The sequence below is a fragment of the Chionomys nivalis genome, chromosome 21 (assembly GCF_950005125.1).
Source record: "Chionomys nivalis chromosome 21, mChiNiv1.1, whole genome shotgun sequence".
NCBI classification, from domain to species: domain Eukaryota; kingdom Metazoa; phylum Chordata; class Mammalia; order Rodentia; family Cricetidae; genus Chionomys; species Chionomys nivalis.
Genome location: NC_080106.1, coordinates 4,539,702 through 4,567,390, shown reverse-complemented (window position 1 = coordinate 4,567,390; position 27,689 = coordinate 4,539,702). Strand labels below are relative to the sequence as shown.

The 27,689-nt window shown below is 48.5% G+C and overlaps 3 protein-coding genes across 6 annotated transcripts in view; 2 read left to right on the top strand and 1 right to left on the bottom strand.

Annotated features, from left to right (window-relative positions):
• Positions 1-16,918, top strand: part of Gnpat (glyceronephosphate O-acyltransferase) — a 31,774-nt gene extending 14,856 nt beyond the window's left edge. For 2 of the 3 annotated variants that reach the window (XM_057753474.1, XM_057753476.1), the window contains 12 exons: positions 1,950-2,077; positions 2,434-2,509; positions 3,307-3,458; positions 3,573-3,703; positions 4,996-5,219; positions 8,663-8,905; positions 10,562-10,641; positions 11,176-11,316; positions 12,199-12,298; positions 12,373-12,466; positions 13,359-13,420; positions 14,795-15,070. In XM_057753474.1, the coding sequence (XP_057609457.1) occupies positions 1,950-2,077; positions 2,434-2,509; positions 3,307-3,458; positions 3,573-3,703; positions 4,996-5,219; positions 8,663-8,905; positions 10,562-10,641; positions 11,176-11,316; positions 12,199-12,298; positions 12,373-12,466; positions 13,359-13,420; positions 14,795-14,838 (1,475 nt within the window). In that variant the 3' untranslated portion in view covers positions 14,839-15,070. Of the gene's footprint in view, positions 1-1,949; positions 2,078-2,433; positions 2,510-3,306; positions 3,459-3,572; positions 3,704-4,995; positions 5,220-8,662; positions 8,906-10,561; positions 10,642-11,175; positions 11,317-12,198; positions 12,299-12,372; positions 12,467-13,358; positions 13,421-14,794; positions 15,071-15,135 lie in introns of those variants that run through there. The other variant, XR_009055726.1, reaches the window with a different exon arrangement.
• Positions 16,919-18,364: 1,446 nt separating this feature from the next.
• On the bottom strand, positions 18,365-23,691 carry Exoc8 (exocyst complex component 8). The gene has a single exon (XM_057753352.1). The coding sequence runs from the start codon at positions 23,575-23,577 to the stop codon at positions 21,427-21,429; it is 2,151 nt and encodes a 716-aa protein (XP_057609335.1). The 5' UTR covers positions 23,578-23,691; the 3' UTR covers positions 18,365-21,426.
• An 89-nt stretch (positions 23,692-23,780) lies between these two features.
• The window catches only part of Sprtn (SprT-like N-terminal domain), a 164,535-nt gene continuing 160,626 nt past the window's right edge, over positions 23,781-27,689 (top strand). For both annotated transcript variants that reach the window (XR_009055725.1, XM_057753353.1), the window contains exons 1-4: positions 23,781-24,334; positions 25,021-25,120; positions 25,850-25,978; positions 27,306-27,573. Coding sequence is in view for 1 of the 2 variants with exons in the window: in XM_057753353.1 (XP_057609336.1) it covers positions 24,114-24,334; positions 25,021-25,120; positions 25,850-25,978; positions 27,306-27,573 (718 nt within the window). In the remaining variant the exon portion in view is untranslated. The remainder of the gene's footprint in view (positions 24,335-25,020; positions 25,121-25,849; positions 25,979-27,305; positions 27,574-27,689) is intronic.

The window sequence follows — 27,689 nt, the reverse complement described above, 5'->3', positions numbered from 1 at the left end:
AAAACTCTAGCTTCTGTCAAGTGGACAGCAGACAACTGAAGAGTACAAATATCTGATCCTTCAATCAGTACATCGCTGGGTCATGTGGGAGCTTTTCTGAGTCCCACTATACTGTTTTCTCTTGTGTCTACACTGGTCTGTGTTCTCAGCAGTAGAGCACAGAAGTGAGATCCATGTCTCCCCCAGGACTTGCCATGCACAACCTTTTGTTTCTTCAAGAGTCACCATCTCCGTGGGTGTGGCATGGTTCATTTCTCAGTGATGTCGAGTTCCTGTTCATGTGCTTTCAACCATCACTGGGGTGTTTTATTTGAGGAGGGTTGTTTGAATTTTGAGATGGGATCTATATTGCCCTGACTGGTCTTGCATTTCTCAGCTATAGTGATTCTCCTGCCTCAGCTTTCCAGATTCTAGGTGCATCTGGGTTGTTACCTTTTTGTCAGTGAACTGTGGCCTGAACACTTGCCCATAGACACAGGATTGGCCAGCTCATCTCTGTGGCCTGAACACTTGCCCATAGACACAGGATTGGCCAGCTCATCTCTGTGGCCTGAACACTTGCCCATAGACACAGGATTGGCCAGCTCATCTCTGTGGCCTGAACACTTGCCCATAGACACAGGATTGGCCAGCTCATCTCCATTCACTGGTCCCCTGCCACCCTGCCGACTGTGTCCTTTGATGCACACAAGTTGTGTTTCAATAGAGTCCAAGGAATCTGTGTGTTCATTTGTTCCCTGCATATTTAGTGTCAACCGAGAAGTCATTACCAAATTTGGTGTCATGAAATTTTTCTCTGATACCCAACTGAAAGTTTTATAATTTGGTACCTCCACTTGGTTCTATGAGCCACGTGGTTGATTTTTGTACTGATACAGAGTTCATGTCTCATATAACTGACACTGTGGTTGTGTACTGGATAAGCGCTGTCGCTCTAAACCACACTGCTCTGTAGATGTGTGTCCGTGCTTTTATAGAATTCATCCGTTGAGTCTTACTGCACTGGTTCCTTTCACAGTCTCTAGGAAAGTAGGGATTCCAGTGTTAATAAATGTAGTGAATCAGTCAGGTTAAAGCTATGGGGACTTGCATGCATTAAAAAGTGCTTTCTTCTCAGCAGACAGTGAAGAAGTGATTTGAAAACTAGGGAAAATGAAAACTAGTTAAACTACTGGAGGACTTTTGCCTTTTTGTAGACCTGCTTTGTAAGCCATTTCCTTAAAAGTAGGTTGATATTTTCACTTGGTAGTGGAGAGCCGGTGCTCCAGAGTATGAGAGCACTTGCCACTCAGCAGTTTCAGAGCATGGCTGTGGATACTGGCCTTCTGACATTGTTGTCATGCTGCTGGCATTGCCTTTGTCCCTGGTGGCTTATAAATAGCATGGTAACAAGAGAGGTACGAGATAACTGCCCAGCAGACTTCTTTGTTTTCATTTTTATTTTTGTGTGGATGTGTTGTATGCATGTGTGTACATGTGTGAGGATACACATGCATGGATGTGCTCCTGAGTGCATGTATAAGCATGTAGGGGAGGGTGCAGAGGTTGCCATTGGAATGGGGGGCGGGGTGTAGGCCAGAGGTTGACATTGAGTATCTTCTTCTATTGGTAACCTTATTTTTAGAGACAGGGTTTCACTGAACCTGGAGCGCACTGATTCGGCTAGACCAACTGGCCAGTTAGTTGTAGAGATCTTGTCACTGCCTCCTTACCCAGTGTATACTGCCATGCTCTGCTTGGCACATCGGTGCTGGGACTTATAGTCAAGTCCTCGGTGCTTGCAGGGCTTTCCACTGAGCCATCTCCCCAGCACCTTTTTGCTCCTTTTCTGGAGTTAATCTCACAAGTGTAACTACTGCTGTCACGGGGCTCATGTCTTGTTCATGAACTTCTCAACAGTGTTTACATCTAGATCTTTGTTCCCATCTTACCTCTTCCTTGTGTTTTAGATTTCCTGGGAATGAAATTGGTTGGTGAGCTACTCAGAATGTCTGGGGCCTTCTTCATGCGGCGCACCTTTGGTGGAAATAAACTGTACTGGGCTGTGTTCTCCGAATATGTGAAGACCATGCTACGGGTAAATGCAGGCACTCAGGGACCTGGAGCCACAAAGCTGTCTGGCTCTTCACTTCTGAATAGATCCCTAGCTGTCTTTCCCCTTCAAGGAGCACACCTACTCCCAGTGGTCCCTCATCTGAGAGGCGACCTTGTTTAAGTTGCTGTGAGCAGGTGTTTGTTTAAAGGACAGAGGGCACTTGGGATCAGGCATCAGAAAAAGCCCTTTCTTAGGCTGGGATGTGGTTTGGTGGCATGAAAGGTCATAGGTTCAGTCCCAGAGCACACACGGGTGGGAGCGGGGCAGGACACAAAGGAGGCCTGTGTTATTCTGAGAGTAGACAATGGGTTGTGTATCTGTTGTGTTCTCTTTTAAAGAATGGTTATGCTCCTGTTGAATTTTTCCTCGAAGGGACAAGGAGTCGCTCAGCCAAGACCTTGACTCCTAAATTTGGTAGGTCCCTTATGTATTAGAAGCATATTAACCCCAGACCTCAGATATGGTGCCACTGTAACTACCAAATAGAACTAGATACTTCTTTGACAGGATGCTGTTTTCTTTGTAAATAGAGCTGTTTCCTTAAGTTTAGCTGGTTTTGAACTTTGGATGTCCTTTTTGTTCTGGCTGGGAATGGGATAGGCAGAAGCCTAGAGAACCAAAGCACTGGGTATGTATAGCAAGAGCAGACCCTGCTGTCATCACTAAGGGAGTTTGGGGACTCGCTTGGAAACATGGATTGTGGTTGTAATCTTCATATGTATACATATATGATTTGATTTGTTTCTCACTGAGTGGCCCATGCTGGCCTGGAACTCACTGTGCTGCTTCAGCTGGCCTCACATTTGCTGCCATCCTCCTGCCTCAGCTTCCTGCTTGCTGAGATGATGAGTGTGAACTGCCATGCCCGGTGCTCTGTTTGGCTGGGATGAGTTAGAGGCAGAAGCTCAGGTGGTGCGAGTGTGATTTTGGAAGGCTGGCTGTGTATGTTGCTGCTGACTCCTGAATGGATTATTTCTCTTTTCATTGTGGGATCAGTAACGAGACGGAGTACCAGCTGGGCAGTGACAGATTTTATTCTTGTCCAAGAATGGCAGATGTTGAGGACAGGTTTAGGATTCGCCTTCTAAACCCTGCGGGTGGAGGCTGTAGGTACAGTGCAGAAGGAAGGAGGGAGGCTGGTGTGTTGTGTATGAGCCTTGTGTGCCCTGCTCTTCACTATCACGGTACAGAATTTCTCACTGTGTTCACAGGTCTTCTGAATATTGTGATGGAACCATTTTTTAAAAGAGAAGTTTTTGATACCTACTTTGTTCCCATTAGCATCAGTTATGATAAAATATTGGAAGAAACTCTGTATGCCTGTGAGCTCCTAGGAATTCCTAAGCCAAAGGAATCCACCACTGTAAGTGAGGCTGGGCAACTTGGTTTTCTTTTAGGGTAGAGAATACCTGGCTTACACATCCACTCATTTACAAATGTGCTCCTGTTTTCTTTCTCCCTCTTGTGATGCCACCAGGGGTTGTTGAAAGCTAGACGGATTCTCTCTGAGAACTTTGGAAGCATCCATGTATACTTTGGAGATCCTGTGTCACTGCGTTCTCTAGCTGCAGGACGGCTCAGTCGGAACACGTATAACTTGGTGCCAAGGTGCAAGGCCTGTGTTTTAATACCTGACACAGAAATGAGAAGGAAAACCCACAAGTGTGAATCAGGACTCTTGAGTTGACAGCCTCTGAGCCCAAACCTTGGCTTACCTGAGCTCTGCTAGCAAACCGCTAGGGAAGCTCTGGCATTACATATTCATCAGCGGAGCACTGCAGTTAAAGAACCTCATGTTCGAAGCCAGCGTGGTGGGGCATGTCTATAGTACCAGCTCTCAGGAGGTGGAGGCAGGAGAATCAGGAATTGAAGGTTATCTTCAGCTACATAGCAAGTTTGAGACCAGCCTGGTTTACATGAGACTCTGTCTCGAATAGCAAACAAACCGAAAGAACTGTCTGCTGCACCTCCTTGGGGTCCGACCTCACAGTGGGGAGAAACAGCACCATTGTTAAGAAGCTCATGCACAGGGACTGTGGACACGACCACAGGCCAGCTGATGTGTCTGGAGCACTGCTTTAGACCCTAGGAAGGAGTCCAGAGTAGCAGTGAGCAGGATAGCGCCCTGTTTTCAGACACACCAGGTTCTCTAAGGGTTCAGGGCACAGCTGAGCACTTGTATTTTTCTTTCAATTAGATTAGTTGACTTATTTTGTATGTTTGTGGGTACATACAGGTTGTCACTTTACCCACTGATCCCTCCCACCATCCCAAGCCTTTGTGTTTACTTAGAGGAGTCCCCTGGGGAGTTGGGCAGACACACCCTCTTCCCAGTAGCCCTCAAATGCTTGGCAGCTCCAGCAGCTCCCCAACAGTGAGGCGTCTGGTCAGCAGCCTCACCTGTAACTCCAGCAGATGTTAGCCATGCACTGCACAGAGCCCTGGCCAGTTATTCCAATGCAGGACAGCCTCTTCTGGCCGTCATCCTCCCCTTGAACGACCTTCTTCCTTAGCTGTTTGTGAACCCCTGCTGACATCTTTTGCAGCCAGCTGTCAGGTGCAAATGGGGCTAGTTCTCCGAGGTCTGCAGCTTCCCAGAAGGGACAGTGTAAGTGGTGACCACGTGGCTCTTGCAGTACAGACCCATGGTCCAAGCAGCTGTGCTTGTAGCACTGATGTGTTCTGTTTATAAAATAAAAGAGAGGGGCTTTTGTTTTTGTTTTTCTAATTACCTAGAACTGAGAGTTAATGTTTTTGTTTAATTTCTGTTGCATACAAGCTAGGGAGTGCTGCCAGTGTGTGGTCTGAGTACGGTTGGCAGGAGCATGGCACACCTTCCAGTGGGGCCCTCTCCCACCCGAGTGGGTAGCTGACCTGTAACCTCTGTGCCCTCCTTTCAGATACATTCCTCAGAAACAATCCGAGGATGTGCACGCCTTTGTCACTGAAGTCGCCTATAGGATACAGCTTCTGCAAATTGAAAACCTGGTTCTGAACCCATGGCTTCTGGTAGTTGCCATTCTACTTCAAAACCAGTTATCCATGGACTTTGACACCCTGGTGGAGAAGACACTGTGGCTAAAGGGCTTGACCCAGGTGTTTGGAGGGTTCCTGCTTTGGCCTGGTACGTATATGGGATACATGTCTTTCACAGAGCAGCCTTTGCATTTCCTAATTTGAGGACCAGGGAGGGGTCTGCTTGAGAGTAATTGCTGTGTGTTGGTTCACTCTTGAGACTAAGCCTCCAGGACCACAGTGCCATTTCCTTGGCAGCTGCAGACCAGAGATTGACAACAGGTGTTTTTCACTTTTTTTTTTTTTTTTTGGTTTTTCGAGACAGGGTTTCTCTGTGGTTTTGGAGCCTGTCCTGGAACTAGCCTCTTGTAGACCAGGCTGGTCTCGAACTCACAGAGATCCGCCTGCCTCTGCCTCCCAAGTGCTGGGATTAAAGGCGTGTGCCACCACCGCCCGGCTGTTTTTCACTTTTGCTTCATTTTTTTGAGACCTGATCTTCCGCTAACTGTGGAACTGGCTGTTGGGAATATTGTTTGAAGGTGCGTTACTATTGTTATACATTGCATTTGTTTAACTCTGGAGCTGCGATACTTTACCTGTCACAGACACCTGTTGGCCTAATAAAGCTCCACGGCCAATAGTGAGGCAGGAGAAAGGACAGGCGGGACTGTCAGGCAGCGAGATTATATAGAAGAAGAAAAGTGGGAGAAGGGGTTCGGAGGAATTGTAGCCTGATAAGGAGGAGGACGTCAGGGCTGGCCACACAGCTACACAGCCATCCACGGAGTGAGAGTCAGATTTAAAGAAGAGAACAGGGATGCACAGAGGCAGAGGGTGGACAGGATAGTATGAAGGAAGGAAGTGGGCGAGAACAACCGAGCTAAAGCCGGACGTCTGCAACTAAGAATAAGCCTCGTGTGATTCATTTGGGAACTGCGTGACAGCACCCCCCCCCCCAAAAGAGTCCAAAGAGCATAAAGAGGTCATTTACTACAGCTGGCCGATTTGACTAGACTGCTAGCCAGCAAGCCAAAAGTTTTTTTATCCTTGCCTCCCCTTTAGCCTCAGCTGGGATTACAGGTGTGTTTTGCTTCTTCTGACTTTTATGTGGATTCTAGGAATCAAATGCATGTTCTACTTTACTGACTAAGCCATCTTCAAAGCCTCAAAATCTTGTTCTTTTGAGGCAGGGTCTCATTGTATAGCTCAGGCTGACCTAGAACTCACTATATAGCCCAGGCTCTTCTCAAACTTGGAACAGTTCTCCTGTATTGGGATCATATGCATACCCAGTAAGTGTACAGTTTGCTACAATGTAGTTAGTTGCTTCTAAAATTATTGCTGGGGAATGGGAGGTGTTGAGGTCAGAGTACAACCTTGTGGAGTCAGTTCTTTCCTGTCACTTTTATCTGTGTTCCAGGGACTGAGCTGACATTTACTGAGTAGAGGCACAAGCCTTACTGAATTATCAAGCCCCAGCGTTGGTTTTGTTTCAATATAGGGAACTGAACCTAAGGCCTTGTGTGTGTTCTGTACACTGAGTGCATCCTCAGTCCTCTTTATCTTATTGTGTTTGTAGCCTAGCTGCTTCTGGTATGCAGCTAAGGGCTTTCTCTAACTCTCTGATACTAGTTCAGTGAGCAAGCATGGTAGTGCATGCCTGTCATCTCAACACTCAGGAGGTGGAAGCAAGAGATCAAGAGTCCAAGGGCGGGACTGGAGAGATGGCTCAGAGGTTAAGAGCATTGCCTGCTCTTCCAAAGGTCCTGAGTTCAATTCCCAGAAACCACATGGTGACTCACAACTATCTGTAATGGGGTCTGGTGCCCTCTTCTGGCCTGCAGGCATATACACAGACAGAATATTGTATACACAATAAATAAATAAGTATTTTTTAAAAAAAAGAGTCCAAGGGCAACCATTACTACATGAGACCACATCTTTATTTAAAAAAAAAAAAAAAAAAAAGAACTGGGCGGTGATGGTACATGCCTTTAATCTCCAGCACTTGAGAGAAAGAGGCAAGCAGATCTCTGTGAGTTCTAGAACAGCCAGGGCTACATAGAAAAACCCTGTCTTTTAACTAAAAAAAGAAGAAGAAGACAATGAAAAAGGTAGGCGTAGTCATGCACACCTCTTAATTTCAGCATTCCAGAAAGACGGGCAAGCAGATCTCTGTGAGGTCCATTCAGCCTAGTCTGCTTTCAAGTTCTAGGATAACCAGTGCTATATGACAAGACCCTGTCTCAAAAAAAAAAAAAAAAAAAAGAAGAAGAAGAAGAACTCAGTAGCTCAGTAAAAACTTCACTGGAAGGCCAGGGAAGTTCAGGGACTGTAGGTGTGTGCCACACAAGATTGGCACAACTTGGATAACTTGTATTGAACCCACAGAAGCAGGTAAACAACTGGGCATGGTTGTGTGCATCTGTAATCCCAGCATGCTTACCATCAAGATGAGAGGAGGAGGAGACGGGAGAATGGGCTATGGGCCCAGCAGCGGGAAGGACGCTCAGCACTTAGGAGCACTTGGAGTGCACAGTGCAGAGTAAGAGACCAGAAGAAAAGCCTGGGGCTGGGAGGATGTTAGTGGTTAAGAGCGTTTGCTGCTCTCACAGAGGATCCAGCTCAGTTCCTACCACCCAGATGGTGCCCTACAACCATCTGTCACTTTCTTCCAGCCTCCTCGGGTACTGCACCCATGTGGTGTGTTTATATGCAGGTGAAATACTCATACACTTAAAAATAAATATTGTTTAAAATGTAGAGAGAGCTTGTCTCAAAACTAAGTTAGAAGACAAGAACTGACTCTCAAGGGGCTGAAAAGATGGCTCAGAGGTTAAGAGCACTGGCTCTTCTTTCAGAGGATCCGGGTTCAAATTCCAGCTTCCATATGGCAGCTCACAACTGTCTGTAACTCCAGTCCCAGAGGATCTGACACCTTCACACCAACACACATGAAATAAAGTTAAATGAATTATTAAAAAAAAAAAAAAAAAAGAGCTGACTCCCAAAAGTTGTCCCCTGATCTTTGCACACACACCTGTCACTGGAGTTACTCCCTGTGTTGTGAACTTGGGGGTTTGGGGGCGGGAGCCTATGACAGTAATTAGTGTAAATTGAAAATCACAGGTCCTGTAGCTAGAGTGTAACCCCTGGTTCCTGTAGGGTAGGGCACTGGGTGTTGGAGCTAGTGCTGGGGTCAGTAGAGTAAGCCTGAGTGCCATGGACACAACACGGATTGCTAAGAATCCTAGGGGAAGAACTCAGGGAATTTGGAGTTGTGGCTTTGATGGAGAAGTGATCTGCAGATGGTGAGGGCAGAGTGGAGCTTAGCTCATGGATGAGGAAGGAGTGGTGGGACAGGAGCTGGCATTGAGTGACCCACAGATAGTGTGGGCATGTTAGCTGGCTTTTCAGTTTGGGACAGAAGGAAGGTATGTTTGATCATATAAGTCTGCTGCTTTGACTTACTTACTTCCCATAGGTTCTGAGAAGCGTGGTGGAATTGGACTCTGCCTTCTCATTGAGTTCACTCTGCTGCTCTCTCTGTAGATAACCAGCTTCCTGAGGAAGTGGTCCAATCCAGCATCCTCCTGCACTCCAACCTGGCCAGCCTTGTCAAAGACCGGGTGATTCTGAAAGTGGACTTTGAAGGCTCAGAAATGGTCAGAGGAGTTGTGCTCCATCACATCACCTTCCTCATGTGCTCGGCCTACAAGAACCAGCTGCTCAACGTTTTTGTCCGTCCTTCCTTAGTAGCTGTAGCCTTGCAGATGACACCTGGGTTCAGGAAAGGTAACTTTTAGGAGCATGGCCCTGAATTTCCAAAGAGGCCTGGCCCTCTAGTGCCAGAAAGGGAGCAGTGTTAAGCCCCTCTGTTCTAATAAAGGAGGCTGCCTGCCAGCCTACAAGTCTAGAGTTGGAAAGTATAGCAACTGTGGCTTAGCCCCAACCACTCAGAAGTTTGAGGCAGTAGTAGCTTCCAAGAGTTTAGAGCCAGCCTGGCCTATGTAGCAAAATACCGTTTCAGATCAACAACAAAAGAGATGGGTCAGTGGTTAAGAGGGTGTCTGATCTTCCAGAGGAGCCAAGTTAGGTTCCCATCACCAGTGTTGGGCAGCTTAACACTGCCAACAACTATAGTTCCAGGGGTGCCAACACCCTCTTCTGCCCTCCGTGGGCACCTGCATACACAGGGCATATACACATGTATGCATACGAATAAAATGAAAATAAATTTTTAAGAGGAAAAATAAAACTTCAGAACTGGAAAGACGTAGTGACTCCCTGATCTGCACTATACCTTTGTACTAGGAAGATGGTTTAGTGGTTTGCTAGGCAAGCTTGATTGCTGAGTTGAGATTTTTTTTTTAAAGATTTATTTATTTATAATGTATACAGTGTTCTGGCATGTATGCCTACACACCAGAAGAGACCACCAAATTTCATTATAGATGGTTGTGAACCACCATGTGGTTGCTGAGAATTGAACTCAGGACCTCTGGAAGGGCAGCCAGGGCTCTTAACCTCTGAGCCATCTCTCCAGCCCCCAAGTTGAGCTTCTTAGAACTCATGTTAAAGGCTAGGTGAGGTAACCTGTATATGAAGCCCAGCATTCCTACAAGTGAGACAGGAGACTTGCCCCTAAGCTTTCAAACCAGCAGTATTTGAGTGTTCAACTTAGCAGCAATCAAGAGAGGCTCTGTCTGCAATGAGGTGGAAATCAAGAACCAATTCCTGAAAGTTGCCCTCTGGTTTCCCATATGCGTGTTTGTGTATCCTTGTATCCTTAAGCACATACACACAATAAACTAACACTCGCTGTGCCTTTTATATATAAGGGTGATTAGGTCCAGAGAACCCTGCAATTTCTAGAGAGGCTCTGCATTGGGAACACCATTGCCCAGCTCCTGATCTGCTGCAGTTTTTGCTGGGACAGCCCTAGCAGAGGCAGATGGGACCTCACCACGATCACTGTACAGTGTACATGGTATTAGATCACACTGAGTTGAAATGAGTTATGTCTACCTGAGGGTCATGAGGCTCCACCCCAGAGAATCTCCTTCAGTTGGTCTTGGGGGCAAACCTTGGTGTGTGTATGAATAATTGGTGATTGACCTGGGTGTTCACACAGAGTGCTAGATGACAATGAAGAAATGGTAGCTAGGAGAGTGGGGGAAGCTGGGATATGGGCCCCTTCCTTCTCTACTCAGAAGGAGGCCCCTCTTCTGAGGAATTTCTAAGGGTGGTGGCATCATGCCTTTTTCTAGACTGAGGGATTTGAGGCCTTGTTTAAACTCTGCTGACTGTAGTCTGTCCTTCAGATAAACTGTGTTGACTTGAGCTTCCTTGAAGGACTCAATTATTTCCTTGTTACCTGCATACACACACATTTGAAGGACTATAAGATCAAAAGCAATGCCTTAATTTTGTGAAATGGGTTCTTTCCAGAGGATGTCTTCAGTTGCTTTTCCTTCCTACGCAATGTGTTTTCAGATGAGTTCATCTTCCTCCCAGAAAACACACTCAGGGTAAGTTCTGACCGCCCAGAGCAGGCATGCCATAGTGCACATTCCAGAAGTGACAGAGAGGCTCCCCAGCATGCCTCTGCACAGCAGCACGTTTTCTTTGAGACTGGGCCTGTGGTGGTCCTGCCTGGCAGTGGGTCAGCCGTGTGGTCTGTGGGTTTGCTGGTGTGGGCAAAGGCAGACAGACAGACAGATGGTGCTCTAGGTTTCAGGGTGAGAGAAGTGAGGCTGGCAGGGCTTGAATCTAACTCCACTTGGGGGATTTTCTGGATTTGCGATTACATCTAAGAAAGTGTTGCATTGTCAAGTGAAGAACATCTGTTTGTGTGTATGTGTGTGCGCGTCTGTCTGTGTGTCTGTCTGGGCCACAGCTTCACAAACACTGTCTATTTACATGTTTGAGCTTCGGCACTTGAGTGCTGGAACAAACGCTTCCAGATTCAGTGCATAGTCAGGTGGCTCTAGGAGCTGTGGGACTAGTGACATTGAGGGTGCACGGACTGTTGTATGTATGTGGTCTCCCCTGTCCCTCCCTAGGACTTTGAGGAAGGCTGTTACTTGCTGTGTAAAACTGAGGCTATACAGATGGCTGGGAAGGACATCATCATCACAGACAAAGGGAGCACTGTGTTAGAATTTCTCATAGGGCTCCTTAAACCTTTTGTGGACTCATACCAGGTATGTGAAGTTGCAGATTCTGTGCACGTCCATATCAATATCATAAGACTTTCTTCCTGATTACTTCCGGTGTGAAGGGTGATCATGTGCCAGGTGAATGGTGGTCCTAGAGAGATAAGTTCCGTGTCTACTCAGGGACAAGCTGGGCCTGTCATAGGCTGGTGGTAGCACCCCTGTAAGCCCATGATTGCACTCAGAATTACAGTCATGCTTTGTTTTCCTGTGTTCTTCGTATAGCTAGGTGTTGATACATAGTGGTAAGTGCCTTCTGCTTTAATGTCACTGAACACTCATTCTGCTTTTGGGAAGAACAAGAGCAAGGTCCTGCTCAGACAACCCAGAAGAGGACGCAGAGCTGGGTTCAGGCACTGCAGCAGGATTCTAGGGAGGGAGGGAGTTTGAAAGGCAATGCTGGGGTTGCAGGCATTTCAGAAGTGGCACCTGTCTTACAGGCTGGCTTTGAGCACTGTGGTGGTGGGTGGACAGTGGGGACTGGGACTGTAATCGCAGAGGTGACCTTGTCCACTTCCTCCCTCAAAGTCTAGCATGGGATGGGCACTTGATAAACTGGGAATCAGCCAGTGCTTGAGCCTGCACTCTGCATTCAGAAAGAAAGACAGAGCCAAAAGCAGTAGGTCCTCTTTCCCTGGGCAACCCAAGATGTGAAACTGGAAGTCATTCTTGCAGTCAGCTGAGATGAGAAATTCAGCTCTTGACAAATGCCATTTCAAACTGTCCTTTTCTAGTTGTAAAGGCTGCTGACGATTAGAAGTTGTAGACCATGGAGGGTGTGGTTGTTAGTGAGGGCAATGTGGCCACCATGCTCTTGTGTTTGGCTACCTCTTTTCTCTGTGTTCCTTTCATTCTCCCTCGTGAAACCAGATACTTTCCAAATACCTCTTGCATGAAGAAGGGGACTGCTTTACTGAGAGACAGTACTTGGTTGCAGCTAGGAAGTTCACCAGTCAGCTTCTGGATCGAGGTCGGTCACATCTCTGGGGGCGGGGGTTCTCAGCTGAGAACAGGAGTGATTGCTCGCCCTCTTCCTCTTTGCAGGTGCCTCTCAGTGTTATGACGCACTGTCTTCTGACCTGCAGAAAAATGCCTTAGCAGCTTTCGTGAGACTCGGGGTGGTAGAAAAGAAGAAGGTGTAAGTACCAGGTGCTAATGGGGTCAAGGGGAGGAGTGACCTGAAGCCCAAGACCCAGCGACAGAGGACACACAGTGCTGTGCTTCCCTTCCTCTTGCCTCAGGGTTAGATCAGTGCAAGTTTCGGGGAACCTGCTCGTCACACAATTTAGAACATACTCTAGCCTAGGTTTGGTTTAACCTCAGACTACATTTCCTAGATTAATTACAGAAAAAAGTGTAGGGTTCTGTGTGTGGGTGTGTGCATGCACGTGTATGGATGGAGAGAAACGGATCTAACTGAATCAGTGTCTCAGTGGTAAAGTTAAAGCCAAACTCACAGTTGTATCTTATGTCATCAGAAGGAAGGTGTGTGAGTGTGTGTGTATGGAGAGCAGTGGTTCTTAACCTTCCCAATGCTGCGACCCTTTAATAGTTCCTCATGTTGTGTTGACTCCAACCATAAAATATTTTGTTGATACTTCATAACTGTCATTTTGCTACTGCTGTGAGTGGTGATGCAAATATCCGATATTCGGACCCCTTGAAAGAGGCACTCAGTACCACCTCCCACTCTGCCTCCTGGGGTGCAACCCACAGGTTGAGAACCACTGCTATGGCGTCTCCTGAATGAACTAGTATCTTAAAGCCAAACTCTCATAGTTGTGTATCTTGTCAGAACGGAAGCAAGAAGCCTTTCACCTGCTTCATACTGGAGCTGTGGTTATGCCTGGGGCTGTGGTAGAGCACTGGCCTAGCATGTGTGAGGACCTGGATTTGGTCCCCATGCCTGAAGGGGAGAAAAGCAAGCTTCATGACACAGGCCCATAACATCCCGTGACAGAACATAGAGTCAGGAAGAGGTTGTGAGTGGCTGTCTGTCCACACAGTAACCCAGCTTTCCTTCTCTTTAGAGATAATAGCATCGTGTTTAGTGTGAACGAATCTGCCACAAGCAAATTAGAAGAAATGCTTGGTAAGTGTCAGTGTCGTGGACGCTGACCCATTTTCCAGCCTCACAGACACCAGCATATGCTGTGGCGTGAGTAGGCTTATCAGAAGGAGCAGCTGTAGATTCTAATGTAAACAAGCTGAGTATAAGCCAGAGGAAAAGTGCCAATCACAGCACTTGGGAGAAGAGGCAGGAGGACTGCCATGAGTACAAGGCCAGCTTTGGGCTACATAGTGAGTACTAGGCCCTCCAGGACAAGACCCTGTCTTACAAAACAAAACAAACAGGGTAGAGGAGAGAAAAGGGGGGGGACGGACGGACAAACAGATGTGGGGGTTGGAGAGAACTGAGAAAAAAGATTTTCAAATGGTAAGGGTATCACAATGCTATACACTGCTTACAGTTTTTAAAGAACAGACTTTTAAAGGCCAAAAGGGAAAGAAAAGAAGGTGCAGCAAAGTGTTCAGCAAGAAGACACAGAAATGCAAAGTGGACAGTGCTTTTCAGCACAGTCAGCTGCCCAGGCCTCATCTGGACCAGCATGCAGTTCTTTGTGTGCAGCTGTGTGTGGGGGGTTTGACTCTGTTCTGCCTCTGACTTTCGTTTTTCCTTTTTTAATAAAAGATTTTATTTTATCTGTGTGGATATTTTTACCTTCATGTGTGTATATATACCACATGTGTGCAGTATCCACAGAGGCCAGAAGAGGGCATTGGATTCCTTAGATCCAAGGAGCTGTTAAATTTCTATAAGTGCAACAAGTGTCCCTAACCACTGAGCTGCCTCTACAGCTCTCTCCTTGTTTGTTCGTTTGTTTGTTTTTGAGCCAGGGTATCTTTATGTAGCCCTGCCTGGCCTCAAACTCACTATGTAGACTAGGTGAGCCTCAGGCTCACAGAGATCTGCCTGCCTCTGCTCTGCCCCCTCCTCCTTGTGCTGGGACTAAAGGTGTATGCTATCATACCTGGCCTTGTTTTTGTTTTCTGAGGCAAGGATGCCTGGTTGATCTAGCCCTCACTATACTCACTCTGTAGCCCAGAGCGGCTTTAAACTCACAGCAGTCCTGTCTCAGTTTTATGCATCTGCAGTGATGTTTACTGTCCCTCTGAAGTCTGGGATACTCTGGGTGAGGATGTGTGGTGGATTCTTTAATCACACACTGTTTGGTACAGAGTGGAGCTGAGAGTCCTCTGGATGCTGTAGGCTGAGAAAGAGGAACATCTTGAAAAGGCAGCCACTGGCTTTGTAATGGTCAGTAGAATAAAGAGGAGCCAGCTGCATGATCAGTGGGGGTCTGAGCGTTTGCAGCCTGCCTTGCAGAGTGGACCACAGCCTTACAACAGAGCTGTAGCAACAAGCAAGACCACAATTATCTCATGAGCTGTTTCTTTATCTTAGGATGTAAGACGCCCATAGGAAAACCAGTCACTGCAAAACTTTAGTAATCATGAAGCGGTTGTGGAAAATCCAGTTCCACGTGACAGTCACAAAGGACTCACTGCCACAAATGGACATAGAGAGGAGGATGTGTTTTCCATCTCCGAGACCTTGTGAGCCGTACTTCTGCCAAGAGGAGGAAACGGTCAGTGAGAGCGTCAGTGTGATCTTTTGACACAATGACCGCTGGCGTTCATGTCAACTGTGTGTCTAAAATAAAAGCTTTTGAAAACATTCTTGGAAAGCAGAGCTCAGGCCCCCATTCACTGCCACGCGGTTTCCCATATATGCTCCACCTTCAGGCCAGCATGTGACGGATTGTGCAGCAGAAGCTTTGGCCCCTCACTGTGCAGAAATAGACTAAGGAGGGGACCCAGGTGAGTATTCACAGCCCAGCCTGGAGCTGGGAGCATGAGCATGACAGGGTTCTCTCCTGAGCTCCATGCGGGTCCCAGTCAAAACACAGGTGTATTAAGAACATTGTGTATGCTTACCTGTGGGCTGTGTGTTCGTGTCTAGACTTAGGTCATATCTTTAAGACATTTTGTTTTAGATCAGCAGATCTTCCAAACTCTAAAAAGCAGACCAGTTCAGTGCTCTTTGTCAGAGTATTCAATAACTTGTTCTTATTGAACAACAAAAAAATGACCTTTAGATTGTACACACTTCCTTCCATTGTAAGCATTTTGGATAAGGGACGCAACCTGTACCTTATATTTCTACTTTAATTAAGTTGACTCAAGTACAAATTCAACAGAAGTGTATAATAAACTATCTAGTTTAAATTTTATACCCAGTAGTCTCATGAACAAGTTGAACTAAGCGAAGTGTGAACAACAAAGAGATGTTTACATGATGTGACATGAATATACGTGGAAAGAGGAGGAGTTTGAAGCGAAACAGGACAGCTCTGCAAGTTAGTCCCTCTGGAAGTGACCTGTGACCCCAGCATTGGTGGAACTATATCAGGGAGTGGGGCTGGGTAATAGAGGAAAAGACTATGGGTGTGTGCAGAGAGAATCGTGGTTTTACATAGGCCCTTGGGGGCTGCCAGAGCAGAAAGCAGGACCTGCGGAATGCATCTAGCCTTGAATTTCTTGTACTCTGAGAGCTGAAGTCCAAGATGAAGGTGCATCCACAGCAGGCTCATCTTGGCTTTGGACATGACTGCTAACTCTCCATGGGACTCGGGAGAAAGTAGGCTGGATATGGTGGTACAGAATCCAGCAGGAGGCTCATCATGAGGAGCTCTCCCTCAGTATATGAATCTAGGCTACAGCTCAATCATCGGGGATAGGCATTTTAATGTAAGAACCAAGGAGGGTCACTGAGAAGCCCAGTATGGTCCTTTCTCCTAATTCCCCAGGTGGTGCCTCTATTCCCAGGGCCTATGACAGCCATTGCTGCACTGGCCCACAAGTGACAGGCCCTATGGCAACATTTGCTGCTTTGAGAAGCTAGAGGGGATTCCCGCATGTTGAAATGAGCAGGGCCATTGAACAGTGGTCCTGGCAGTGGACTCTGGTGGGCAGATTACAGGTCCATCAGCCACTGTCAGCTGCCACACCTAAGCACACTCTTCTGACCTGAGCTGAGCTGTTCACCAGCCAGGTGCTGGCCTTGAACTCACCAGGTGGCTGAAGATGAATGAGCTTCAGGTCCTCCTGACTCCACCTCAGTGCTGAGAGAGACTACAGGCACGCACCACCATGCTGGTTTATACAGTGCTTCTGCAGTGCTGGGGATTAAACTCGGACCTTTGTGCACGCTAGGCAAGCACTGTACTATACCTTATCCCAGGCTCAAAAAAGGTACCTCCAGGAAAATGGTGCGGAAAATTGAAGTCAACCAGCACACTACGTTTAGAGCCTTCGGTGGCAAGACCAAGCAGAAGAGACAGACTGGGCATCTGGCATCGTGGTTCCTGCATAAAAATAGTGGCCAGAGGGACTTAGATCTACAGTGCCATATCTGTGGCACCGTCGGGTCTGCCACCAGAGACTGAAAGGCCAGTAGAAGCACTGCTATTGGAGAGCTCTAGCTTACAGTACATGGGTTAATATAAATGACAAAAGGGGGACTGTTTGGCACAGCAACACCTAGAAATAGATTATATATATCATCTCATCCTCTCTCTCTCTGTTTCTCTCTCTCTCTCTCTCTCGACAGGTTTTCTACATTGTCATAGCTGTCCTGAATTCACTATGTAGACCAGGCTGGCCTCGAACTCAGAGATCTATCTGCCTGCCTCTACCTTCTAGCTGGGATTAAAGGGATGCACCTGGCCTTTTTTTTTTCAGGCAGGGTTTCACTGGGTAGCCGTGATTAGCCAGAGATTCCCTTGCCACTGCCTCCTGAATGCTGGGATTAAAAATGTGTGCCATCACATCCAACTCAGAATATTTTCAAGTCACAAACCCGTGACGCTAACAAGATTACAGAAAATGAAGTCATGATTTGTTAACTGTGGACATTACGCTGCCACAGAAAACCCCCGGCAAGTACAGCTACAGTGAGATGCTTTGAAACACTTGTGTGAATAAAGCCAGGTAACTGAATTCTGGGGGCGGTGCACATAGCCCTAGCCAGGGTCGCCTAGCAGACTGTCGGGCGTTCGACACGGGTGAGGACCCTGCTGCTCTCTGCAGTCCCTTCAGGTCTCTTCCAGACATGCCCATGGTACACGCTTCCCTTTCTTTTCACACCTGTATCTGCCAGGAGTTTCATGAGAAACTGCCAGTGTTCCTGCGGTCCACAGCCATTTTTGTTAACGTCCTATTTTTAAACATAGGACAGGCAGCGTGAAGCACAGCGTTTGGTCCTTTAACTCTATAGTGGCTTTCTTATTTCCCACCCACTGTTGTGATATTTACCTCAGTGATCCACAGGTAGCATAAAACTTGGCTCTTAAAATTCTGACCTGTACATCTGAAATTTCCCACTCAAGGATAGCCTAAAAACCTTAGGCTTTCTAGGACCCTGGGTGTTGCTTTAAGTACTTGCTTAGCATAAGGCCCTGGGCTTGATCTCTAGCACCCTCAAGACTTAAACTATTCTCAATTCTGACAGTATGCACAATACTTAAAATCTAGTAGTTCTCTGTCCTCCCCATGTAAATAAAAACCTAAGAATATTGAATAAAGCCAGGCAGTGGTGGCGCATGCCTTTAATCCCAGCATTTGGGAGGCAGAGGCAGGTGGATCTCTGTGAGTTTGAGGCCAACCTGGTCTACAGATTGAGTTCCAAGAGAGGTTCCAAAGCTACAGAGAAACCCTGTCTTGAAAAACCTAAAAAACAAAAAAACAAACAAACAAAAAAAAACTGAATACACATAAATAAAACTGGCCAGACAGGTGGTGGCTGGCTGCACACATCTTACAATCCCAGCACTCTGGAGGCAGAGACAGGAGGATCTCTGAGCTCAATACCAGCATGGTCTACAAAGACAGTTCTAAGCCAGCCAGGGCTAGAGCAAGATCCTGTATCAAAATAAGTGCAGACAAATAACCAAATAGAATGTTACAGTAGCAATTCTATCCAGTGTGAGAACACTGTAAAACTTTATTTTATTGGACAGTTTAGAAAATGTCATTTTACAGCATATTGAAGTATACAGCAATGCTGTCATCTTCAACAGCAAGCCCCAGCTTCCAATCCTAGCTGAGAATCAAGGTGCAGGAGGAAAGTGCTGGGCATCTGTCGACAGGCAGCATCTTGAACAGAAAGGACCTGGAGCACTTAAGTGTCAGGAGGCTTTCATCAGAGACCAAATTCCAACCTTAATCCCACTGTAATTCCTGATCTATGCAGTTAGTGTTGAACCAAATAAGAAAAGGTACTTAATGTTCAAGTGGGGAGTCAGAACGAATGCCACCGTGCCAGTGCTCTAGAACTTGCTTGGTGTCTGGCACCCGAGGTGGATCCAGTCAGCTTTCCAGGAACACAGACTTGCCAGACTCCCTCTACTGTACTGAGGAACACATTAGCCCATTCTTAGCAGGATAAAATTCTCTACTTCCATTTCCATAGATTTATTATGTGGGGAAACAGTCATTCGAAAGCTCTCTGCACAGCTTTCCATTCCCCAGAACCCAGCGCTATATCCACACACAACATTCCATATATCAGAGTTCAGGAGGCATCAAATAATCACCACAACCACACAATTCTATGAAATTCAAATTTCCAATGATCTTAAATTAGTATTTTTGTTTGGCTGGGAATCAGTTATGGTCATGTAAAAAAAAAACAAAAAAAACCCTATGCTCAGCAGAGTGGTACAAGCCTTTAATCCTGGCACTTGGAAGGCAGAGGCAGGGAAGATTTCTGAGTTCAAGGCCAACCTGGTCTACATAGAAAAACCCTGTTAAAAAAAAATCCTAACAGAAAAAAAAGTAATCAGCAATGGTGATTTCCAACTTTTTAAGTACGTAGAGCTAAAATAAATAAAAATAAAAAATGTTGGCCTGGTCTGAAATGAGTTAACTAAGCCAAGGAGTTTTATAGCCCTAAATCACTGTAGAAACCATTTAAGGTTTTGGTTTTTTTCTTTTTTTTATTTATTTATTTATTATGTATACAGTGTTCTGACTGTATGTAGTCAAACATGCCAGAAGAGGGCAGCAGATCTCATGGATGGTTGTGAGCCACCATGTGGTTGCTGGGAATTGAACTCAGGACCTCTAAAAGAAATGCCAAGCCGGGCCGTGGTGGTGCACGCCTTTAATCCCAGCACTCGGGAGGCAGAGGCAGGCGGATCTCTGTGAGTTTGAAGCCAGCCTGGTCTACAAGAGCTAGTTCCAGGACAGAAACCAAAAATCTACGGAGAAACCCTGTCTCGAAAAATCAAAAAAAAAAAAAAAAAAAAAAAAAAAAAAAAAAAAAAAGAAAAGAAATGCCAGTGCTCTTAACCTCTGAGCCATCTCTCCAGTCCCACCATTTAAGGTTTTACACAATTTTATGTCTTAACACTACCTTTTGTATTCAGAAGAGAAATAACCCTTAGAAGCAGTGGTATAAAAACAGCATCATGGCCACAAGCCACAGGTGGAAGCTAGTGGGTAAGCAGGTCTTGGAAAACACTTTCCACTAGAGGAACATTAAGATATCAGCACAGAGCAGAGCATTCTACAAGCCATAGCTCCCACCCGCCTACACTTTCCTTTACTGAACAATCTGAAATAACCTGCAATTCTCCTAAAAGTTGTTTTTTGTTGCTTTTGAGGCAGGGTCTTTCTACAGAGCCCTGCCTGTCCTGGAGTTCACCTTGTTGACCCGGCTGGCCTTGAATACACCTGCCTCTTGCTTCCAGTGCAGCGACAAAAAGCATCAGCATTCCTGGCTCTTGTGTTTTAAAGTGCAACACAGCATTGGAGGGGTCACAAAAGGTCCCTTCCCCGTGTTTGAGGCATATCCATCTCTCCTCAATTATCCACTGTTACCAAAAAAAAAAAAAAAAAAAAAAGGACACCCATCAGGGCAGAGGATGTGGTCAGCGGGTAGAGTGCTTGCCTAGTATGCACTAAGCCCTGGGTTTCCCAACATGGCATAAACTGGGCATGGTGGCATACACCTGTAACCCCAGCCCTTGGGAAGTGGAGTTAAGATTTAAAAATTCAGGGTCTTCCTTGGGTACAAAACCAGCCCATGACACCAGCCTGGGCTGAAACCTATCTCAAGAAAACAAACAAATCTCTGCTCAAAGCAGGCATTCTTTAACAGTGAGTTTGCATTACTTTTCTAACTCCTCATCTACACAGACCCAGAACTACCAGTAAATATTCAAAAAAGGAGCTCTGCATTCGCCTTAAATCTCAGTGGCTCCTAAACCAGGCTGGGGCCTACAGCAGCCTGCGGCCACTCACCCACGGCCAGGCTCCTTGGGGTGGGCCTTTCCCCATGACTTTCCCTTCCTGAACATGGCAAAGGCACTGCAACAGCAAATTCATTGGTCTGGAATATATTAAAAATTCACCATAGTCCTTGTGATTCCTGGAAAGATGCACCCAAGCGAAATACTATGATGCTAATTAGCCATGGAACATACTACCTTTTGGATGTCTGCGGAATTGTTTTATGAAGACTTCCATATACCTTGAACACTGGAGAATCTGGTGCCCACTTATTCAAATCTATCCCAAACCAGTTTTCCCAACCCCTGTCTTCTCTCCAAACGGATTAGTTTAAGGAATACATAAAGCCAATGCATTACATAGCACTGACCATTAAGAAGCTACAATTTTGCTGGGGTTTACATATTTTTCTAGGTGGCACAGAGTGCATTGCTCCTGGATGTCCTACAGTGAGAAATGTGTTTCAAGTCAGAGGGTAATCTGAAATCCCATGGTGTGACCATGCATTCCTTAAGGAGTTAGTATGAAAGTGTGGCTTATGCTCTAATAATTCCAGTATGGGGGCACTTAACACATTTTCTTTTCTCCTTTGACTGTGTTTCTACGAGGGTACTCTGTACGCTGTTTTGACTCTGAGGAATGTGCATACAAGTGTCATATAAATACAGATAGTGCACTGTAGTCTGTGCACACACAGACACACACACACACACGCACGCACGCACACCCCAGACCAGGGACTCAGACCACAGAAGTGGTGCTCTCGGGATTCACCCGCAGGAGTCTGGATGCATTCCGCAGGTCCTGCAGCTGCTTGGCAGGCTTCCCCACACCTTCCTCAAACCTCCTCTCCACCACTGGGAGGACAGTTTCATAAAGGAAGGATGCATTCTGCCTGATGAAGGCCTTCTTCTCTGGGTCCTGCTCGCACCGCAGGCTATAGTCCACGTGCTGCACGGCGACCAGGATGACTTCCACCAGACTCTCCAGGAGCACCATGTGTAGCTCCGGAAAGTACAGTTTCAACGCCTCCTCCAGGAAGCCCATGGTCTGCTTGGTGAAAGCCACCACCGTGTAGCTCAAGTTCACCCAGCAGTCATCTCCCGTGTACTGCTCGAAGTTACTGACCCCACAACTTCTCATCTCCTCTTTGAGCTTTCCCAGGGCCTCAGGGGTCATCAGGTTCATCCGCCGCCACATCTCCTCTGAGTTTCGGTGCTTGGTGGCTTCAATGATAATCTCCTTGTAACTGTGTAAGGCCCCCTGGATGTCCTTCACCAGCAGGGCATGGATGATGAAGGTGAGATCCAGTCCAATCTCTCCCAGCTGCTGGCAGTGCTCCTTGGCCACCTTCACACACTCGGCCGCAGTGGACAGGCTCTCCTTGCTGTCGAAAACTTGCTTGCTGAAGGCATCCACAAACATGCCCATCGCAGACCTTGCCCAGACCACGAACGCAGAGTAGCATCCGCTGTCCGTGCCTGCAAAGTCTGTCTCAAATTCCCTTGCCGTCTCCAGCAGGCTGGTAAAGAAGACGTGGCAGAGCTTGTGGATGTAGAGCAGAGTGGCGCCCTCGATCCGAAGCTGGCGGATGGCAGTGTGCACGGCTGCTGCCCTGTTCCTCAGAAACAGCTCACAGGCCTTCGTGCACTGGCCCAGCCGGATCAGCTGCGACACTGCCCTGCGAGTCGCCTTTGGGCCGCCTCTCAGAGAGCGATCCGGGGAGAGCTCAAACACCAGCACGTCGGTGAGCTGTCGCACTCTTTCGTCCACTTTGGCCCTCAGCTCTTTCACAGGAGGTGGGCTGGGCTTATCTTCCAGGTAGTGATTCAATTTGTCCAGCAAGTCCACGGCGCCCTCAAAGTCCCTCTGCGCAATACAGACATCTAGGTCTTCAGGCAACTCCTGGATCCACTCCATGGAGAGGTCTACCTTTTCCTCCTCTACCTCGGGGGGGACCAGTTCTTCATCATCCTCGTCCTCAAACGGGTTGCCGCTCTTGGAAGGGACCGGTGGCGGCACGCGGGGGGCCGCGGCCTCCTCCTGCTCCCTCCTCCTCTTGTCGCTGAGCGCCCTCTTGGTTTCCTCCAGCACTTCCAGCCACTCGCGTTTAATCTTGGCATTTTCCGCCTGAAAGATGCGGCTCTCGGGGAACATGAGCAGCTTGAACATGTCCTTCATGGGCGGGTTGTCCTTGACGTTGACCACCGCCAGGCGGTCCAGCGGGTAGAGCGCGTTGTAGCGGTACATGCCCCGCCGCTGCGGCAGCCAGGTGGCCACCAGCAGACAGTCGTTCATGAGGAAGCCGTGCACGCGCTGCAGCTGGGCCATGTGGTCCGCCTCGTACTCCACCAGGTCCCCGTTGTACACCAGGTACTGGCCCGGCGTCTCCAGCAGGTCCCTGCAGCCCTCGACCTTCTCCAGCAGCGTGGTGAGCGTGCGTTGCTTGCCCTCCTCGCCCGCGCCGGGGCCGTCGCGGGGACCGCCCGCCGAGCCGGGCAGGAAGCCTGCCTGGGCCGCCCCGCGCTCCCGGGGCCCCGCGCCCGCCGGGTCCTCAGCCGCGGAGGCGCCCGCGGCGGCGGCGGGCAGCAGGGCCAGCGGGATGCTCTCCAGGCTGCTCTTCTGCTCCGTCAGCAGGTGGCTCAGCTGGTACATCTCGCTCTCCAGGTATGAGATCTCGCGCGCCGTCTCGATAAACTGCCGGTAGTTCTGGTAGACATTGCGCTTCAGGTTCTGCGCCGTCTCCTCCGCCAGCGCCTGCACGCGCTGCCGGTGCTCCTGCAGGTCGCGGTCGCCGTCCGACTGCTGCGACAGCTGCTTCACGTACAGCCGCGCCTCGAAGCCCCCCGACTCCAGCTGCCTCCGCAGGCGGCTCGCCCCGCTGTCCGACATGGCTGCTCCCCGTCCTGCGCCCGCCGCCCGCCGTCGCTGTCACTCGCCGCTCCCGGGCCCCACCCGAGTGCCACAGAGAAGACGGCGGAGGAAGCGGGGCGGGAGCGACACCCGAACGCCTGCGCCGGAGCTGAGCGTCGCATTGCGCCTGTGCGAGAGGCGAGGCTCTTCTCCTGCGCCTGCGCGTGGGGCGGAGGGCCGGCGGAGCGCCTGCGCGTAAACGGCCACGCCTCAAGGCGCGTGGGCGAAGGAGCCAGTGCGGAAGTCAGAGGCGGCTTGGACGCGCAGTAGACCTGACGTGAGACGCCGGACGTCAGGAGCCTTCAGGAGGCAGCCGGCTGGCTTCCCTCAGCCGTCCCTAGCCCGAGCCCCGCGTTCCTAAACCGGTGTCCGCGGGACGACGCGAAGCCGCTTCCGCCGAGGCGTTCGAGACGAACCGGCGCGCGCCCGACCGCCAGCCCCGGAGCTCTCGCGAGACCCGGGCGCCGCGCGAGCAGTACCGGCGTCTCCGCAGTGGCCTGGGCGGGAGTAGCGCGATGGACGAGGACCTGGTGGTAGCGCTGCGGCTGCAGCAGGAGTGGGACGTGCAGGTGGCGCGGCGCGCGGCGGCGCGGGAGCCCGTGTCGTTGGTGGACGCGTCCTGGGAGCTGGTGGACCCCACGCCGGACCTGCAGGCGCTCTTCTTGCAGTTTAACGACCGCTTCTTCTGGGGGCAGCTGGAGGCGGTGGAAGTGAAGTGGAGTGTGCGCATGACACTGTGAGTGCGCCCCACGAACGGCTCCGAACGTGGGGGAGGGCGAGGCGGCGGCGTTGTCGTTGGTGTCCCCCGTCTCGCGGCGGACAGAGACGTGCCTGCGCTCCAGAGCGGGCCGGGTTTAACGGCCCCCGGTGCTGTCCTAGCGGGATCCCCGTGCCACCCGTTGAATCAGAGAAGCCCCAGTTGAGCTAGCAATCAGCCCCTCTCCTCCAGCGTCCTGTCCCCTAGAAAGCGGCCTGCGGTAAAGCAGGGGAAGATGTAGTGTAGCTGTCACTTCACACCAACCCTGTGCCCCTGCCGACGCGGTGGCTAAACCGTTCCCTGCTGATCATTGCCTGTGTGGGGCTGACTGGGTGACAGTGGGTGAGGGCGAGCAAGTGTTACTGCCTGCAGCCAAGTGTTCCCCTAAGGAAAGCCATCTGCCTTTAGGGACGTTTCCTGTGCACCACACACGAACTGGTAAGGACCTGCTTTTGTTTTTCGTTTTGTTTGTTTTTGAGACAGGGCCCCACTGCGCATCCCGTCTGGCCTGGAACTCAAGACATCTGCCTGCCTCTGCCTCCATAGTGCTTTGATTACGGGCGTATTCCGCCAGGGCAGGGTAGGGTTTACTTTTGATCAGTCTCCTCTGACTCTCCAAACAGTGGATTTGGTGAACCTAATCCATTGTTGTGATTGCTTTCCAGGTGTGCTGGGATCTGCACCTATGAAGGAAGAGGAGGAATGTGCTCCATCCGTCTCAGTGAACCCCTTCTAAAACTGAGACCCAGAAAGGACCTTGTAGAGGTATTCTTTGATAAGCCTGGTTCTCAGCTCTGTGGTTTGCAGGGATTTGTTTGGTGAAGACAGGATCTTAATGATAGCCCAGGCTGGTTTTCCCTGGCCAGGATATTTTGTTAATTTTTAAGAGGCAGTCTCTGTTACCCAGGTTGGCCATGGTTTTATGTGCTTCTGTTGCTTGCTTCAGCCTCCTCAGCAAGCTGGCATGCATGTACCCAGCTATTTTTTAGGGGGGTGATGCCGCCGAGCTGGTCTCAAGTTCCCGATCCTCTAACCTTGTGTGCTGGGATCACAGGCATGCAACATTTCGTGCCTAGCATATACTTTGTGCCCATTTAGTCCTGGGCTGTTTGTTCTTTTGGTATTGGCATTTCCATGCTGGCGTCAGGAGTCCCTTGTGTTCAGAATTCAGAGCCGGTGATAATAATGTTGCTGAATTGTCAGAATCCTCTTTTGATATTGCTTACAGTGGGTTTCTCTATCAGAATTGTAAAGTTTTTATGTGGTTGGAGTCATCAACCGTCAGTGTTTGAGTTGCTACATAGGTAAGTAGGCCTTTTTGAGCAAGTGTAATTCCTTGAAAGGAATTGTTCACTGGGATCTGCAGAGTTTGGAATATACAAAGTTTTGTGTACTTAGGCCTACAGATGGCTAAGACTCCTAAATTAAGAAAGAAAATGCATTTTCATCTTCAGACATACCCTAGAAAATTAATTTGCTGGTTTTCTGTTTCAGACTCTTTTGCACGAAATGATACACGCCTACTTGTTTGTCACTAATAATGATAAAGACCGGGAAGGACATGGCCCGGAGTTCTGTAAACATATGCATCGCATTAACCAACTGACAGGCGCCAACATAACGGTATGGTGAGCTGCACATGTTCCGGGAGCAGGGGAGACAGTAAACCAGTTTAACCTCAAATTCACAGTTCTCACTTAGCTTCCTAAGCCCTGGGGTTATAGGTTTGTGCCCCCAAGCAGCAACCATTCAGAGTTACCATGCTTAGATTCATTCTGTAAACAGAGGGCTGGAGCGATGACTGCTCTTCCAAAGGACCCGGGTTTAATTCCCAGCACCCACATGGCAGCTCACAACTGTCTGTAATTCTAAGATCTGACACCCTCACACAGACATGCATGCAGGCAAAACACTAATGCAAATAAACAATACATTTATTTAAAAAAAGGATCCTACAGAGATGAATGGGCTTGTCTAGGCCCTATGGGTAGAATGGCCACAGATGGCTCACAGCTCCAGATCAGGTCTTAGAGGAGCGTCTCCCACGTCTGTGACAAGCCCTCACGGAGGTTCTCTGAGTTCTGACAGTGTTGTATTGGAGGAGCTACCACAGCCAAGACTGAGGTGTGCCCTCCGTACACTGGTGACCCTGCTTATACTGCGGAACTCTTCTGGAACTGTTGTCATGGAAATGAGGTGACAACAGTGCTGCTGTTGGGGGTCTTGAGCAAGGGTGTGAGTGTATTAGCACAGCTTGAGCACTGGTACTGTGCTGTGGGAATTTTTAGTTTTCTGTAGGAAGAATCAGGCTGTTGGCCCAGCCCTTTAGCAGTTTATATTGTTTCTAGGAATTTATGCTTAAGGAAATATGTAGGCTTTCTTCTGAGAGAGAAATTCCTCCCAGTTGGTCCCAACTCTTTCTCCTTGCTACAGACTTGCTACATTGCTATAGTAAACCACTTTTTAGTCTCAGATTTTGATAATGTTCAATCTCTGAAACAGTTAGTATTCATAGATGGGCTTTATGGTTATTTCCCCCAACACACCAAAATCTCTCTCTCTCTCTTTTTTTTGTTTTTGTTTTTCGAGACAGGGTTTCTCTGTAGCTTTGGAGCCTGTCCTGGAACTAGCTCTTGTAGACCAGGCTGGCCTCGAACTCACAGAGATCCACCTGCCTCTGCTTCCCGAGTGCTGGGATTAAAGGCGTGTGCCACCACTGCCTGGCTCAAAATTTCTCATTTTATATGCTATTATCTATGTACATTAGGAAGTTGTAAATTATATGATGTGAACTTTTGAAAAGAAACTAAATATACTAGCTGTCTTTCACAAAATAGAAATGCCTGAGAAGTGGAATATTTAATAAACACACACATACACAAAGACTTCTTGGGTAGCCCTGTAGAGGGCTAACTTGTGTCTTGACTGCTGGACACTTCCCTCTGCCCAGGTCTACCATACTTTCCATGACGAGGTGGATGAGTATCGTCGGCACTGGTGGCGCTGCAATGGGCCCTGCCAGCACAAACAGCCCTACTATGGCTATGTGAAGCGTGCAACCAACAGGGCACCCTCTGCCCATGACTACTGGTGGGCTGACCACCAGAAAACTTGTGGAGGCACTTACATAAAAATCAAGGAACCAGAGAACTATTCAAAGAAAAGCAGAGGAAAGACAAAACCAGGCAAGCAGCGAGCATCAGCAGTGGAGAACAAAGGTACCTATCCGTCTCACCTCCCATCTCTGTAACCCTGGCTAGTGCATGGACAGTGCTGCCTGTTGGGGAGCCAGGTTAAGGTTGCAAGGCTGTTCTTTTCAGGTATAAAGAATACA

Excerpts from the sequence above, each read along its gene's own strand:
- Exoc8 (XM_057753352.1), bottom strand. The coding sequence starts at position 23,577 with ATGTCGGACAGCGGGGCGAGCCGCCTGCGGAGGCAGCTGGAGTCGGGG.